This window comes from Fusarium keratoplasticum, chromosome 6, assembly GCF_025433545.1.
Source record: "Fusarium keratoplasticum isolate Fu6.1 chromosome 6, whole genome shotgun sequence".
Classification (NCBI taxonomy): domain Eukaryota; kingdom Fungi; phylum Ascomycota; class Sordariomycetes; order Hypocreales; family Nectriaceae; genus Fusarium; species Fusarium keratoplasticum.
In genome coordinates this window covers 3,380,108-3,395,006 of record NC_070534.1, presented here as the reverse complement: position 1 = coordinate 3,395,006, position 14,899 = coordinate 3,380,108, and the positions used below count along the sequence as shown (strand labels likewise).

The window sequence follows — 14,899 nt, the reverse complement described above, 5'->3', positions numbered from 1 at the left end:
TGAGGCCAAAGGTCAAGGGAAGATGCTCTCCTGTCTGGTGGTAAACGCGACAATGACCTTGAGGGCAACAGTTGTCACATGGTACGTGAATGATCACGTGCTACCTGTAATGCCTTTCTGCCATCAGAATCTCAACAACTCCAGGTTTTAGCGCCTGTGCGACAAGTAGAAGATCCCCTACCCCTCAGAATGCGAAATCATGATCAATCGCAGACACATATTAGGGGTTAAAACGTCAAAATCAGGTGTTGGCAAAGCGGAAACGGTCACACGGCGAGCAGGGTTCGTCAAGTGCTGCTTCAAAACAAAGAACTAACAGATGCAGAACAATCAAGCAGTCTCTATTGCTATTCATCAATGCCATGGTATATATACACTAAATCCACATTCAAATCCACGCTTACAGCCTAGCAGAAGCACTTCCACCCGAGCAGCAGCTCTTACCACCAAAAGCCAGCTGGCTAACCTTGTCGGTCTGATCCAGCGCGCCCTTCTTCTCAGCCACCTGGGTGGGGGTGATGGAGTAGCTGGGAGGCACGTCCATGCAGGGGTTGTTGGTGAAGAAGTTGCGCGGCCGCAGGAGCAGCGTCATAGGCTCGACGGGCATGATGGGGAAGTCCTCGGGGGCGGGGATGTGTGTCACGCCGAATGTGTGCCAGAGGACGATGTCGGTGTTTTCGGTAGATTCGTTGTTGTTGGCCATCCATTGGGGGAGACCCATTGAGGGCTCGCCAGAGGTCTGGGGGACGTGGCGACCAGCAGGCCAGAGCTCATCGTCACGGTCTAGAATGGTCAGTATGCGTAAAGATCATTGTGAGTGAAGGCAACTTACAAGGAGTAACGTGCACGGCGTGGCGGGCAAAGCCAGCACGCTTCCACACCAAGCTACCAGGCTTGGGCAGCAGACCAGGAACCTCTCTGCTCACAAGCTTGTAAGAGACAGGCTTCTTGCTGTAGGGGTGAAGCTTGGACTCGTTGACCATCTCCCATGTGCGGCTCGTAGCGCCGTTGTAGTCAGTCTTGGCCTCGCCGCTGGTGCGAAGCTTGGTCTTCTTGGCGTAGAAAGCATTGCCGTAGAAGTTCTCGGGGCTGCCAACAGGAGCGTCGCTGGGGACTGTGTCGACCATGTTGACGGTGTTCTTTGTTCCGTCAATCATGGGGTTGATGCGGAGACAGAAGAGATGCTGATGGTTGTGCGCGTTGACCTGGGGATACACCTCAGTACCCCAAGGACCAGCATCCTCACCAGGGTTGAGAGAGTAGGTGTTGAGGATACCAGTGAGCTTGATCTCGGGCTGGATGGTTCCGTCCTGATGGAAGACCCATTGGCAAGCGTACTCGTAGTTGGCGGCAGTAAAGATCTGCTGCACGATGAGCTTGCGGGCACGAGTGACGGTGACGGAGTCATCTCTAAAGTCGGTGTGCTTGAAGAGAATACCGTTGTCCTCCTCGTGAATGCAGATAGCGTTCTTGATGGTGCGGATAGAACCATCGCGGGTAGCAAAGTCGGCATCGAGATAGTGAATGACACCCTTGCAGTCGCAGCCGAGAGCCAGCGAGTTGGTCAGGTAACCAGCACCGTATTCACCGAGATCAAAGGCGTGCTTGCGCTGGTGAGGATGCTCAGGGTTGCCATAAGGCACAACCATCTCAGAGAGCGAGAGACGGTAGAAGACGGGACGCTCAATGCCCTTGTCGTTGAAGGTGATGTGGTTGAGCACGATACCCTCCTTGTAGTTGAAGCCAATGTGGAACTTCCAGTTCTGCCACGACAGCACACGGCCATTCATGGTGAAAGAAACACCCTCAGGCTGGGTAATGTTGATAGGCTTGATGTCCTTTCGGTATCCGCCAGCAGCCTCGATAGCACGGGGGATGTAGTCAATGGGCTTCTGCTGGCTGAGAGGACGTCGGACCTTGGGGATGTCGATGTGGATGATGGCCTTCTTGGCGCCGTCAAAAATGGGGCAGAAGTCGAGGGGATACTGGTACTGGAAGGTATCCGGGTCGGGGCGGTAGTACATGAGGGCTTGCTGGAGGCGAACAGAGTTGCCGAAGCGCTCATCGTAGCCAATGGTCCAAGGATCGCAGTAGACCTTGTGCATGTCGGACGCGGGGATGCCAGAGATCTCGCATTGCTTGATGACCTCGGGATCCTTTCGCATGATGGTCTCGACCTGGTTGAGCTCCTCGGGGGTGATCTATCTGTGTTAGACAAGGCTGTTGAAGAGTGTGATGGCACTTACAATAGGCTGAAGACCATCCAGCTTCTCCCACTTAGTCACCTTCTTGGTCTTGAGGTCGACAAGACCATCATAGACCTTTCCGTCAGGAAGAATGACAACAACATCAGCAATTCGGGCAGGACGGTTGCTGTCGGAAGGATGCTCGAGCCATCGGAGCATCTCAGCCTTGCGAGGCTCGTGCAGAGAGACGACGTTGAAGTAGCATGGCCCGGAATGGTACTTCTTGACAATGTCGACGGAAGCCGAGATCTCATCGGCAGAGAGAGGATCGAAAGGGTGAGGGAGTACCATGGCTGCTGTTGTCTGAGCTGTGATGATGTGTCTGGGCAAGATCAACAACAAAGCAGGCACATGGCTCCTTGATATACTTTTCAGCCATGTCTCCTCACGAGCAGGTCAAGCCTCAAGTGATGCCTCGTCTGGGAAGCCATAACGTCGATACCGACTCTTTTTTCCTTATCGGGCTTATCTGGTCAGGAACTTGGGAAGCAAACATTACGGCAACAGGACAAGGTCAGAGAGACAGACGGCACTTGTCGTGTGGCTACCTGATGGGGACTAGCCTGCGGGGGATGCTGCTTGATCGCGGGGTATGAGCCGCACGGATAGATAAACCGAATTGGTATCTAGCGGGTTGATAAGGGTTGGAGGCTGAGGAAGTGTATGGTGATGGCTGGATAGTGGCGGTTGAGCCCCGCTGCCATGCATCTCGTGACGGACAAGATAGCCGGTTCTCATTGATCAATTGATTCGTGTCTGACCCTCCAAGGGACCAATCGAGGGTCATGTGGTGGCGGGGCCGAGAATCTGGGACTCTCATGAATTTGTTCAAAAGAGGCATCGATACCCTTTAGCTCACCAGGTCGCGTAACACGAGTCGATTGACTGTATCAGTGAAAGTGTCGATTGACCCGGACCCGGAATGTCTTGTCAATTGACTGACAATGATTTGACTCTGCTCATCTTGTAATTATCTGCGATGGCCCCGGTTCTGTTATCCATACCACGTCTCCCTCCTCTGACGGAGGTCGCCTCCTTGTCCCGTCACTGTTGAACGGACTGTCCTTCTCCTCTACTTCTTCGACGGCAGAATTCCTCGGCTGCAAGGAAGAGCTCGGCTTCGCCAGCAGCTCCGTCGGGTATGATTTCCGAAATCCCCAGCGCAGCCAGAGCTTGACTCTGGTCCCGAGCCTGAACCTCTTCCATCGGATCCGGAGCTCAGATTGATCGGTATCTCGTCTTGCGGGCGCATACCTCACAAACAAGAGCAGAAGCGGCAAAATGAGGATCCAGCAGATTGTGCCCACCCTCAGAGCTCCCCTCCCCACCATCATCCTCCGAAACCAGAACCACGACTCGACGAAGCCGAGAAGAAACAGACTCGGAAAGACGACGGCGAGAGCAATAACCCACGGTTTGACTGAAGACTTCTCGTTCAGCCAGTCGTTGACGGGATCATCACGACTCGTCCCGGGCTCGAGATTGCCCCAGTACGAGTCATCCGTCGCCGTCGGGTTACGGCAGTCGGCCAGGTAATACGTGGCGAGCCAATCAGACGACGCGTCTGCGGCATTTATCCGCACGGCGCCGTCAGAGAGGTACCCCGTGACCTGGGTGTAGACGGCTCCGTTGTCGTGTGTGCCTGTTCTGCTGGCGAGGCTGGTTGGAGAGAACTGAGAGCGGACTTCAGAGGGGATCATGATTCTCGTTCTGGTCGAGACTGTGAATGGCGTCGGGCAGGATACAGGCGCGGTGTAGACGATGCCTTGGTAGTAGTACGTGAAGGGACCGTCTAGGTTGGTTCCGCTCGTCGTGAGCTGGATGTCTGTCGAGGCGAATTCCCCAGGTTCAAAGTATCGCATGACGATCTCGAGGCCATTGTAGCTTCTCGTGGACGTGGTCACCGAGATGGCTTCACCAGTTGGTGCGACGATAGGTCTGAGCGGCAATGTTGAGGTCCTAGTAAAGGCCTCATCCGTGGTCTTTGAGATGACATAGTTGGACGTGACGGTGAATTGAGCGACTACAGTTGTCGCCAGCCATAGAGCGGCACATGCTCTGGTTGATAAAGCCATTCTCATTAACGATGTTTATTGAGAAATGAGGGCGTCTCAAGTATGAATACCATCTTAAGGGACGATATTCCGCATTTAATTCCGCGATCGGCAACTGAGAGGATCCGCCAAGACCAAGGCATTCAGCTGTTGTTTGCGTTTCATGATAATTCCGCCTTGCGAGTTAGACAATGCACGTCCATGTTTGTCGGGCGACAGGTGAAAACATAGCCACTCTTGGCATGCGATGTTGAGTGAATGTGTCGGTGTAGGGTAAGGCCGTGATCGTGAGAGATCGAGGGCATCACCAAATAATAAGATAAGACAGGTCATGATACCTTCATGTTTTATTCAGCTCAGCAAATCGTACACACTAATGGTTATTTCCTTTTTCACGCCTATTACCTTGACGTGTTGTTCGTAGCTTGCACAAGACGATCTAATTCCACTCCCTCTAACAACTCCAAGCCTTCCCGCACCAAGGAAAATGCCACATATGCTAACAAAAAGAAAACACAAACTGATCGAAATCGAACATCGCACTCTATTATCGTACTAAGGATTCTCGCTCCTTTCATTTACACTCTGACCAGAAGGTCCAAGACCACCAACGCTAGCCGCCACGATACCAGGCATGCCCACGACAGACATCATGGGCGAGATAGGTGGTCTGTTGGAAGATCGCGAAGATCCTCTCCTGCTCCTGACCTTGCTCCTGGAGCGAGACTCGGAACGATGACGGTGGAGAAGCATCAGCTCACGAGACTTGGCCATGGCATCGCTAAACACCGCCATGCGTCCACCGCGGACCTTCTTCAAGAACTCGAGATCATCGCGGATACCAAACAGAGCATCACCCAGGTCGTAGTCTTCAGGGTTTGTAGGGGTCTCGTCGCCATCCTCAGGTGACTTCTTCTTCCTCCGCAGACGAAGCCACTTGGGCCACAGCTTGACCAAAACATCCACAATAGCCTGGAACCAACGATCGGGGAAGAGACGGATGAGCACACCAATTGGAATGGAGAAGAAGCCCAGGACGACAGAGATGGCCCATTGGGGACCATTGAGGCGGACCACCACAAAGGCGTCGCCTCCAACGTATATGATGATGAGCTGGCCGCCAACCATGATGGACATCATGAGCATGAAGAGGTGGTTGCGGTGCAGGCCCTCAAAGATGTTGAGACGGTTGTCGATGCGTCTGCTGTTGACAAGCTTGAAGATTTGCATAAACACAAAGACGTTGAAGATGAGGGTTCGCAGTTCCTTCTCGGGGTAGTCGAGGAACTTGGGGCCTGCGAACCAGAGGACAAAGCACACGATGAGCTGGTAGATGGACTGGCCGATGATCATCTTCCACATGGTGATGGTGATGAGAGGCGCAGTACGGGGTTCAGGCTCACGGTGGAGAAGACTTCCGGTAGGGGGATCCGTAGCGAGGGCGAGAGCGGCAAAGGTGTCCATGATGAGGTTGACCCAGAGAAGCTGCACGGCGTTGAGAACCGATGTCTCCTCGTCGTCCGAGACGGCGGAAATAAAGGTGATGAAGACGGCAGTAATGTTGACCGTGAGCTGGAACTGGAGGAACTTCTTGACCGAGTCGTTGATGGCGCGTCCCCAGGCGAGGGCCTTGACGATGGAGGAGAAGTTGTCGTCCATGAGGATAATGTCTGAAGCTTCCTTTGCGACCTCAGTTCCGGTGATACCCATCGAGAAACCAACGTCAGCAGCCTTGAGAGCTGGCGCATCGTTTGTGCCGTCACCAGTAACAGCAACAATCTGACCCTGAGCTCTGAGAGCCTTGACGAGAATACGCTTATCCTCAGGACTTGAACGAGCCAGGATGTGAAGGCCCTTGACGACCTCTGCCCGCTCTCGCTCATCGAGCTTACGAAACTCGGAACCCTCCATGACGGCGTTCTTCTCCTTGACGTTTTCCTCGGTAAGGATACCACATGCGCGGCCGATAGCTCGTGCAGTCTCGACGTTGTCACCAGTGACCATCTTGACGGAGACTGAAGCGGTGGCGCAATCTTGAACAGCTTCGGGGACACCCTTTCGAACAGGATCCTGAATACCGACGACACCCACCCATGTCAGGTTGTTGACAAGATCCGTCAGGTCAATCTCCTTGGAACCCTCTTCCTCGTTACCCAAGCTTGGGCTCAAGCTCAGAACAGGCGGCCACGACTCAAAGTCACGGTACGCAAGAGCCAGAGTTCGTAGAGAGTTGGTAGCATACGCAAAGATCATGTCCCGAATCTCCTCCTTGTGTGAGTCTGAGAGCGTTTCCGTGCTAGGGGCCTTTGTAGGATCACCAAGAATCGTGGTGCACTGAGCAAGGACAATCTCGGAAGCACCCTTGATGAAGAGACGGTACTTGGGCTTATCCTTGGTCTGGCCGGGGACTTCGACAACAGCTCCCATGCACTTGCGCTGCGAGTTGAAAGGGAAAAGGCGCGTCACGGGATGGTTCGATCGTTCGACGGCCAGGGGACCAAGACCGAGACATCGACGAGCCCAGTCGAGCAGGGCCGTCTCGGTCTTTGTTCCTACAAAGCCCTGCTTACCATTCTCCTCGGCCTCGAAAGCTGTAGTGTTGACAGTAATGGCCGTCTTGAGAAAGGTCTGATACTCGGGGTCGAGCTTGGATGAAAGCTGGTTGAGAGAGATCAAGTCTGTGCCTTGAGCCTCGTCCTTCTTTGCGCCCGAGCCGTTGTCTTGCTCAAAGTTGGATTCGCCGAATACCAGTTGACCTTTCTTACCCAGAGAGCCAGCAACAACCGTCATGACGTTCTCGGTGAGGGTACCAGTCTTGTCGGAGCAAATAACAGTGGCATTTCCCATAGTTTCGCAAGACTGCAGATGTCGTACCAGGTTGTTCTCCTTTGTCATCTTCTTGGTGGCGAAAGCAAGAGATAGCGTCACGGCGAGAGGAAGTCCTTCGGGAACCGCAACGACGATGATGGTGATGGAGGTGATCAGGATTCGGAGAAAGCTCTGGCCTTTTTGCTCGCCGGTGTCGTCGTTATTGGGAAGTCGGACCAAGAACTCGATGAGAAGGACAAAGAATAGAAGCAGACCAGCGGCACTTCCCAGCTTTGCAATGTAACCTGCAACAGTTAGCGATGTACTCAAGACCTAGCCATATCAACTTACCAGCCAGAAGATTCAGCTTGGCCTGCAATGGGGTCAATCCTGGGTCGTCGCGCAGAGACATCATAGTCTTTCCATGGCTAGACTGCTGTCCAACCGCTGTAACCAGAAACGTTCCAACTCCGTCAAGAACCTTGGCGCCCGAGATGATGAAGGGATCAAGCTTCTTAAGCTTGGGCGAATCCTCGTGCAAGAGCGCGTGAAGAACAGCATCCGCAGGAACCTTCTTAATGAGATCCGATTCACCAGTGGCTGAAGACTCGTCGCAGCTGAGATTGTGTCCACCGATGAATACACCGTCCACGGGAATAACATCACCGGGCTCGAGGAGCATGACATCTCCTACCAGGACATCGTGGATCGAGATGGACATGGGTTTGCCCGATCGCGTCACCTTGACGAGACGATCCTCCTTCTTCTGATTCAGCTTACGAAACTGCCGTTCCTTTTGCCAATCGTTGAGAGCACCAACAACGACGACAATCGTGATGGCGACAATGATGGCGACACCTTCTACCCATTCGATCTTGGCGCCTTCATGATGAGTAACTCCAAACGTCTGGTACAGACCTAGTGCGAGCGATACGACAGCAGCGACGCTCAGAAGAATAAGCACACGATCCTGCAGCGCGATCCAGGCAAGTTCAAGCAGCGACTTGGACTTTGGCTCCGGTAATCGGTTAGGCCCGTAGACTCTTGTTCTGTCGACAAACTTATCCTTCTTCCCATGCGAGTCTGGCTGGCTAGGTTGCGTGTCGCTATGTTTAGGCGGCTTGGGCGAATAATCTGACGGGCTGGTCGCTGCAGTCGCGTCCTCAAAGGACACCGAGTCCGAGAGCTTCCCCTCGTCAAGACTCAGGCCCGCGCGACTATCTGTTCGCAGGCCCTTTTCGAGGCCGGGGAGTCCGCCGAGCGCCGCAAAGGCCGACAGGTTCTTTGGGTTGATGAGCTTGGAGAGGTGGCCTGGAGAAAAGGCAAAAGGGTTGTTGTCGACATTGTAGAGGTGCTCCTCGCCCGGGTCGGCCTTGAGGATCTCGTTGATGTCGCCCTTTTGAGCTTGTCGAAAGACGTGGATGTCGCGATCATGGTCAGACCCGACTTTGGTGGTAGGCGAGGAGGACCACGATTCGGACCTCGACTTGGACGGGGGCACGGCCAGGGTGTTTGCGTCGTCGAGGGGAGAAGAGATTACAGAGGCTGGATTGCCTATTCGTGAGGAGAGTGTGTCAGTATTGATTGATGAGAGTCCTGCGGGCGATCGCACTGGAGCATTACCGGCATCATCGTTTCCAGCGTCAATTGCAGCAGTGTCTACCGTGATGGTGGGCGCGCGAGGGCGCCCTGCCGGCTGGGGAGCGCTGGAGTCCATGTGAGCATCTGGCGGGTGAATGAACCTTTCAGGTCATGGAGTATGGCAGTGTCTGTCTGTGAAAGATGAGACGGGAGAAAAGAGTAGAGAAGAGTAGATCAGAGAGAGAGAGAGCCTGGGGGTGCACGAGAGAACAGGCAGACCAGCACCTTGTAAATTGCACATTCACACGTCACAACCGACGATGATCAAATCACACCACGAGCCTGGTCTGACGGGAAAACAAGAGAAACGAGAAAAAAGTGCAGAAAACACAGCCACAGCCACGTCCTACTCAAGCGCAATGCCAAGTTCTCGGCGCTCGACGTGATTGGCGTCTCACGGGGACTCAATCAATTCTTGGTTTCTGGGAGAGCAGATCACGGCGTGGACCGTGAGGGGTGGTCCAATATCTTGGCAAAAGGTCTGTCTCCTACCTACTCTACCGGGCGAGTTGTGCAAAAGTGCTGATTTGCCTCGACACTTATGGATACTCGCGGTCATGGCTAGAGCCTAACTGAGGCATATAACGCGATGTACCCACGGGTAAGCACCGCATCTTCAAGGTTCTCTCAACTGTTGTGGATGACATCTACACTCAAAACAATCACTCGATCTCAAATGGCACGTTCCAGTGGCAACAAACAGAGAGAATGGGCATTCGCCCTGGTGTGGCCATTCACCGATGTGGCCATACCGCCAAGACCAATCACTCCAGCGACCTTGGCCAAGACCCAGCAGAGACGATGTCAAGCCCGTGGGTCCCGCCACTTCTTTTAAGCTTATTATGTCTCCCCAGGCGCTAGATGGGAGTACCTAACAGGTTGACCTCTAATTCATCTTGTCTCTGGGTCACACATGACGGCCTGATACGCGACATGAGACGGGGTGGAGCTTTGGGCAATCACAATCTCTTTTCTCTGTTTCTCTTTGCCATTTGGACGACCTGCTGAGACACGACACTCGTGCTTCTCGTCTCCTCACGCTAATTCAGCACAGCCTCCTCCCTTGGTATGTCGGTGACGCGGCGTGATTAGCTCCAGGTCCCACAATGTGCAGCTTTCTGCCCAAGTGTCAGTTGCAGGGCGCCAGTGACATTCACGTTTCGTATTGGTAGAACGGACCGCCCATTTCGTTATTCATCATCTGTAATTTCTCACATCATGTCGAGCAACCTGGTTATCCGACCCGCAACACGCCAAGGTACAGTAGAAGCCATCAAAACTTCCGACACACCAATAACTTGTAATTCCCAAGATGTCCCGATTATCCTCGGCATGATGCGTGCAACTGCCGCTGAGCAGTGTGCCTCCTCCAACGTGAAAGCAACCGAGCAGGACCTCCTCGACAACATCGACTTTGGAGACTCAGACACCTCCAATCCCCGTGGCCGCTTCACCAAGATCATCCTTGCCGTGGCACCAGAGGGCATCGCCGGCATGGCAACCTACTTCCTCACGTTTGCAGCCTGGCTTGGCCGATCGGGAGTCTGCCTGGAAGATCTCTACGTGGCCCCAGAGTACCGCCGCAGGGGCTACGCGCGGGATCTCATCCAGGCCATCGCAAAGGAGGCCAATGAGCTGGGGTGCTCTCGGATGGAGTGGCAGTGCTACAAGGATAACCACCGGGCTCTGCAGTTCTATCAGAGCCTCGGGGCAAAGGTCATGGATCCGATAGCCTACCTCCGTCTTGACAAGGAGGACATGGAGAAGCTGGCAGAGGAAAAGACAGCTTCCTTCCTGAACTAGCTCTAGTGGCTATCGTCCCCTGCCATTTATTAATTAAGCTTATTTCCCACATCTTGATGCTGCACATCACGGCCCATGTCTATGGCGTGACGTCATTGGCCATGTTCAAACAGCATGTTTACATCCATGGCAAGGGCCACCACGGACAATGCAAAACGCCGAAGGCGGAAGACAAAGTCCATAAAACAAGCTTTGATCTGACGTGTTTGTGAGGCGGAGCAGAGGCTGTGTTTTTTTCAAGGGGCAAAATTACTGTAACGGGAAACCCGTGCGACGGATGGACAAGTCCGGGAGTTGCGGAAAGGGGCAGGTCAGCGACTCGACTCAAGTGCGATAGAAACATGAGATTCAAAAGGTTGCTGTGTTAGTGTGAGGCAGTGCTCGATATTTTGTATGAGTATTGAGTTTTGATTCCATCACAGGACGTTCAAATCCCTCATGGTAGAGTTTATAAGCCTGTGCCGGATGTCCGCGGTGGCCGTCATCATCTCGTGATTGTAATAAAACCCTTCATTTCACGAGACAGCATAGCCACTCGGCAAACTCATAGGAAGTAATTTATCAGCTTATCGGCCTCACTTTCTAGCTGGTGTCTGGTACCCTAGAGGCTGTCCAGGTGTGACATGAAGTCGAGCAAATTCAAGTGCACATGGCGAGCCTTCAGCCATGGATACTCGTTCAAATGAAATGTTAGATTGGAATTACATGACCAGTATTTGGCTCAGATGTTTCATAGTATATATGCTGTTTTTCTAGATGATTGTAGGTAGCAGTCCTTACGGTTGAGCCATCAGTCTCTATGTGGCCGCCTGAGGTGAAAGTGTTCTTCACTAACCACGATTATCGATCTTCCTTCCTGATAGGCCTAATGAGAGCTAGTTATAGTACCTATCTGGAACTGTGTTCTGGATATCATGACAATATTCCACGTTGGTAGGTACATGAAAGAATGCGACACTCACTACGACCAGCCACTGGCTGATGCCAACTTTCAATGAGACCGTTAACTCAAGCAAACTGACAGAAAATACTCTATCATTCGTCTATAATGTATCTAGGCACAGTTTTATCTATACATCTGTCACAAAACCCCTACTCCTTGGCCGCATCCTCAGCATCCATCTTAACCTCAGGAGCAGGTCCCCTCCTCAACCAAGGCACCCTCCCCGTAGCCGGATCCATAATACAAGCAAAATGCGTAAACCCATTCGAAATCCTCTTATCCATCATCCAATCCCGCAGAGTCTCCTGCTTGACAGAGCTCTTGTTGTCATCCACCACAACAGCCTCATCATCGCTAGAGGCTTCCGTGCTGCAGTGGTCACTCCACTTGTCGCTGATGACATCCATGCGGTCGTTGGAATCTCGGAGCCAGAGTTCAGGGTGGGGAGTTACTGGTTCGGAGCGTAGTTCCGTGCCGCATCTTGTGGCATCGCACGAGTCGTGGTTTGTCTGTACGATGAAGCGGTCGTTCTCTCGGAGACGACCAGTCAAGAGGTCCTTTTCGATCACGACTGCATGGTTTCCGTCGCATAGGGTAAGATAGCATGGTGCACTCCGGACACCGGCTAGTTGCTTGGCGCTTTCGACGAGAGAAGATGGTGTCTCTGTCTTTTGCTGGTTGAAGAGCGTGTGCCTTAGGATAGAAGACACAGAAGGCCGGAAGCCAAGAATAACGAGAAGCTGATGCTTCTTAAGATGAGAGTTGTCGCAAAGATGCAACGGGCGATAGTTAAGAGAGAGTGACAAATTCTCCCTTTAATAAGGTCAGCACTGAACACTTCAAGGCACAGAGTACATACTTTACTCCAGTCAACACTCCCATAAAGCCAGCATATGTAATCGACGTGGCAATGACATGATCTGGATCCTTGGACGAGTCTACATACTCGAGCACAACCACCAAATCCCTCAGCGGATCCAACCCCCAGTCAAGAGTGCGAAAGTGCATCAGACGCTCATCCTGCACTTGTTTCCCCTTGACCTTGACGCAGCCAGCTGTGCAGCCCATCATGACATCCAGAAACACGTTGAGCGCCACCACGAGAAAGAGATCGCACCGAGCGACCTTGGCAAATCCTCTTATCTCACGCGTTTCCTCTTCATCGTGCACGCGTCGTAGAAACACCCTGGCGAGAAACTTGGCGATCCGAGCAAGCCATTTGGAACCCAGCATCGACTCGAGCAGCTCGTCAAAAACATGACCAAGAGTACGAATTCGAGGTCCAAACGTAGCCGCGACGTCTACATATCGATCCTCGGGTGATCGGGCGAGGTCGATCTTAAAAGTTGGAATGTCGCTGTCCTGCGCCATGGTTGGTGATGGAGTCATGTAGATTATCAGATTGATAAGAAAAAAAAAGATGTGCGAGGGGTGGGCGTACCTGAGAGATTTAAAGTGACAGCTGGGGCTTTTTCAGCTTGCCACATCCTGGTCTGATTCCAATCTCGGGACAGCTCGGCCGTGACCGGAGATAAAATAGTGGCCTTGGCTCTGTTGAAAGAGACCAAAGAGGACAGCTAGACGAAGCAGCTAGACGGGATCAAGTAAAGGACAAGAAGCATGGGGGACGGAGGCACGGAGGATCTGGGTCATCCGACTACGGTGGGAGTGAAAGGACAGTTGTGATTTAAAAAAGAATTCAATATGGCTAGCCCGGATCATCCGGGAATAATAAACCCTCCAATCTGTTATAAATCATTGCAGTTCGTGACACCTTGAATTCAGTCTCAAGCTTCTTCTGGCTTCTGGCCATATACAACGTGTCTATACAAGTTAGCAGTCTCCAACAACACCAGACGGAGTCACTTACATGGGCCACCAAGCATGGATACGTCTGTCCTTCATATCCGTCCTCACATTCGCCAAAAACACCTCTACCTGCTCAGAACTCCATCCCAAAGCACGCGTAAACAGCGCCATGGACAGACCCGACAACTCGCCAGCGATATTGTGACAACACCAAAAACCCAGCTCCTTGTAATACGAATCCGCCGGCCACCGGTTCGTAGGCCACCTGTAAATCACCTCGGTGACATTGACGAACCCAGCATCAATCATCTGCTGCTTGTACTTTTTCGCGCTCTGCGCACCGCGACCAAAGACGTTTGTCGCCTCAATCATGAGACTGAACCACTGATCAATGTAGGATCCCTTCTTGAGCGTGCCGTCGTCGCACTCGGCGGGAAAGGTAATGTCCTGACACTCGATCCATCCTCCGGGGTTGAGGTTGTCGAAGCTCTGCTTGAAGAACTTGGGCCAGTCGCCGATGGAGCCGACGAGCATGCGGCCGTAGATGAAGTCGAACTTGTAGCTGTAGGTCCATTCGTCTTCGAGGTCGTCGACTTGGAATGAGAGGTTGGCGGGGAGGCTGGGCTGGTGAGCGAAGGTATCTCATTGTGAGGGGAGACGTACAAGGTTGGTTGGATAGGGCTGAGATCAATGCCAATGACCTAATAAGTGTCAATCTTGACTTCATCATGAATAGTAGAGTGTCGAGCTATACCTCTGTTTCAGGATGCTCATCGGCTGTTGGAGGTCAGCAGAATACTACTTTCAGTGAACGAGATACCTACCAAAGTCGATAGCCCAAACACCAGTTCCAGTACCAGCATCCAAACATCGTCGAATAGGCTTGTCGTCCTTACCAATCGGACTCAGGTACAGCTTCCCTCCAAGCGTAAGCGTGAACAAATGATGCTGAAGATCTAACACAGGTTAGCAAGATCCCCAATGCAACATCACCATGACACTAACCTAGACGTTCTTGCTCAGACTGGTCGCATGCCAAGCAATTAGCACCATGAACCAACACACGCATCGAGATTGACCCTTGTCGCTCTTACCGAGTCGTTGGGGAGTACGTAATTGACTTGAGAGGAAAAGTCAGCTCATCGCTCTCTCATGAGTATTTGGCAGACTCACTCGACTCCCTGAAGGAATGATATGTCCGTCCATTCTCGGTACGATACTGAAGAATGCTGGATCGCATCGACGCCGTAGAACTGGCAGCATCGTCCTGCACGTGAAGATCAGCGACAAGCGCCAACGAAAAAGGTGACCCTGGTCAGTCGATCAAGACCTCACTTACGCCCAGTGCCGAATCGTTATCACCGATTTCTTCATGCTCCTGGGATTGCTTGCTCAGTGTCCACTCTTATCAATACGGCGCGTTCACTCTCACCTCAGCCTCGATAGGCTCATCCTCGGTGGTGGGAGCTGCTCGCTGCTCAGGCTTAGGACTACCCTCTTGACTCCCCTTCTCCGACTTAGGACTGCCCGTCATGGCGAAACCGCGCGGTAAAACGAGCGAAGAAAAGATCAAAGTCGACAGTCAATCAATCTAC

The 14,899-nt window shown here is 52.7% G+C and overlaps 6 protein-coding genes across 6 annotated transcripts; 1 reads left to right on the top strand and 5 right to left on the bottom strand.

Annotated features, from left to right (window-relative positions):
• Window positions 1-400: 400 nt before the first annotated feature.
• On the bottom strand, window positions 401-2,537 carry NCS57_00904000 (Amine oxidase; the record flags this gene model as incomplete). Its single annotated transcript, XM_053058829.1, has 3 exons — window positions 401-783; window positions 833-2,201; window positions 2,247-2,537. The coding sequence occupies 3 exons, from the start codon at window positions 2,535-2,537 to the stop codon at window positions 401-403; spliced, it is 2,043 nt and encodes a 680-aa protein (XP_052912660.1).
• A 668-nt stretch (window positions 2,538-3,205) lies between these two features.
• Window positions 3,206-4,321, bottom strand: NCS57_00903900 (uncharacterized protein; the record flags this gene model as incomplete). Its single annotated transcript, XM_053058828.1, has 1 exon — window positions 3,206-4,321. One exon carries the CDS (start codon window positions 4,319-4,321, stop codon window positions 3,206-3,208), a length of 1,116 nt encoding a protein of 371 aa, XP_052912659.1.
• A 534-nt stretch (window positions 4,322-4,855) lies between these two features.
• On the bottom strand, window positions 4,856-8,825 carry NCS57_00903800 (Calcium-transporting ATPase; the record flags this gene model as incomplete). The annotated part of the gene is made up of 2 exons (XM_053058827.1): window positions 4,856-7,413; window positions 7,460-8,825. The coding sequence occupies 2 exons, from the start codon at window positions 8,823-8,825 to the stop codon at window positions 4,856-4,858; spliced, it is 3,924 nt and encodes a 1,307-aa protein (XP_052912658.1).
• Window positions 8,826-9,967: 1,142 nt separating this feature from the next.
• On the top strand, window positions 9,968-10,552 carry NCS57_00903700 (N-acetyltransferase domain-containing protein; the record flags this gene model as incomplete). The annotated part of the gene is made up of 1 exon (XM_053058826.1): window positions 9,968-10,552. One exon carries the CDS (start codon window positions 9,968-9,970, stop codon window positions 10,550-10,552), a length of 585 nt encoding a protein of 194 aa, XP_052912657.1.
• Window positions 10,553-11,644: 1,092 nt separating this feature from the next.
• NCS57_00903600 (NAAA-beta domain-containing protein) lies at window positions 11,645-12,866 on the bottom strand (the record flags this gene model as incomplete). The annotated part of the gene is made up of 2 exons (XM_053058825.1): window positions 11,645-12,308; window positions 12,355-12,866. The coding sequence occupies 2 exons, from the start codon at window positions 12,864-12,866 to the stop codon at window positions 11,645-11,647; spliced, it is 1,176 nt and encodes a 391-aa protein (XP_052912656.1).
• A 416-nt stretch (window positions 12,867-13,282) lies between these two features.
• Window positions 13,283-14,838, bottom strand: NCS57_00903500 (uncharacterized protein; the record flags this gene model as incomplete). The annotated part of the gene is made up of 10 exons (XM_053058824.1): window positions 13,283-13,319; window positions 13,366-13,923; window positions 13,968-14,005; window positions 14,059-14,081; window positions 14,129-14,260; window positions 14,310-14,328; window positions 14,399-14,424; window positions 14,478-14,571; window positions 14,644-14,682; window positions 14,737-14,838. 10 exons carry the CDS (start codon window positions 14,836-14,838, stop codon window positions 13,283-13,285), a joined length of 1,068 nt encoding a protein of 355 aa, XP_052912655.1.
• Between the last annotated feature and the right edge of the window lie 61 nt (window positions 14,839-14,899).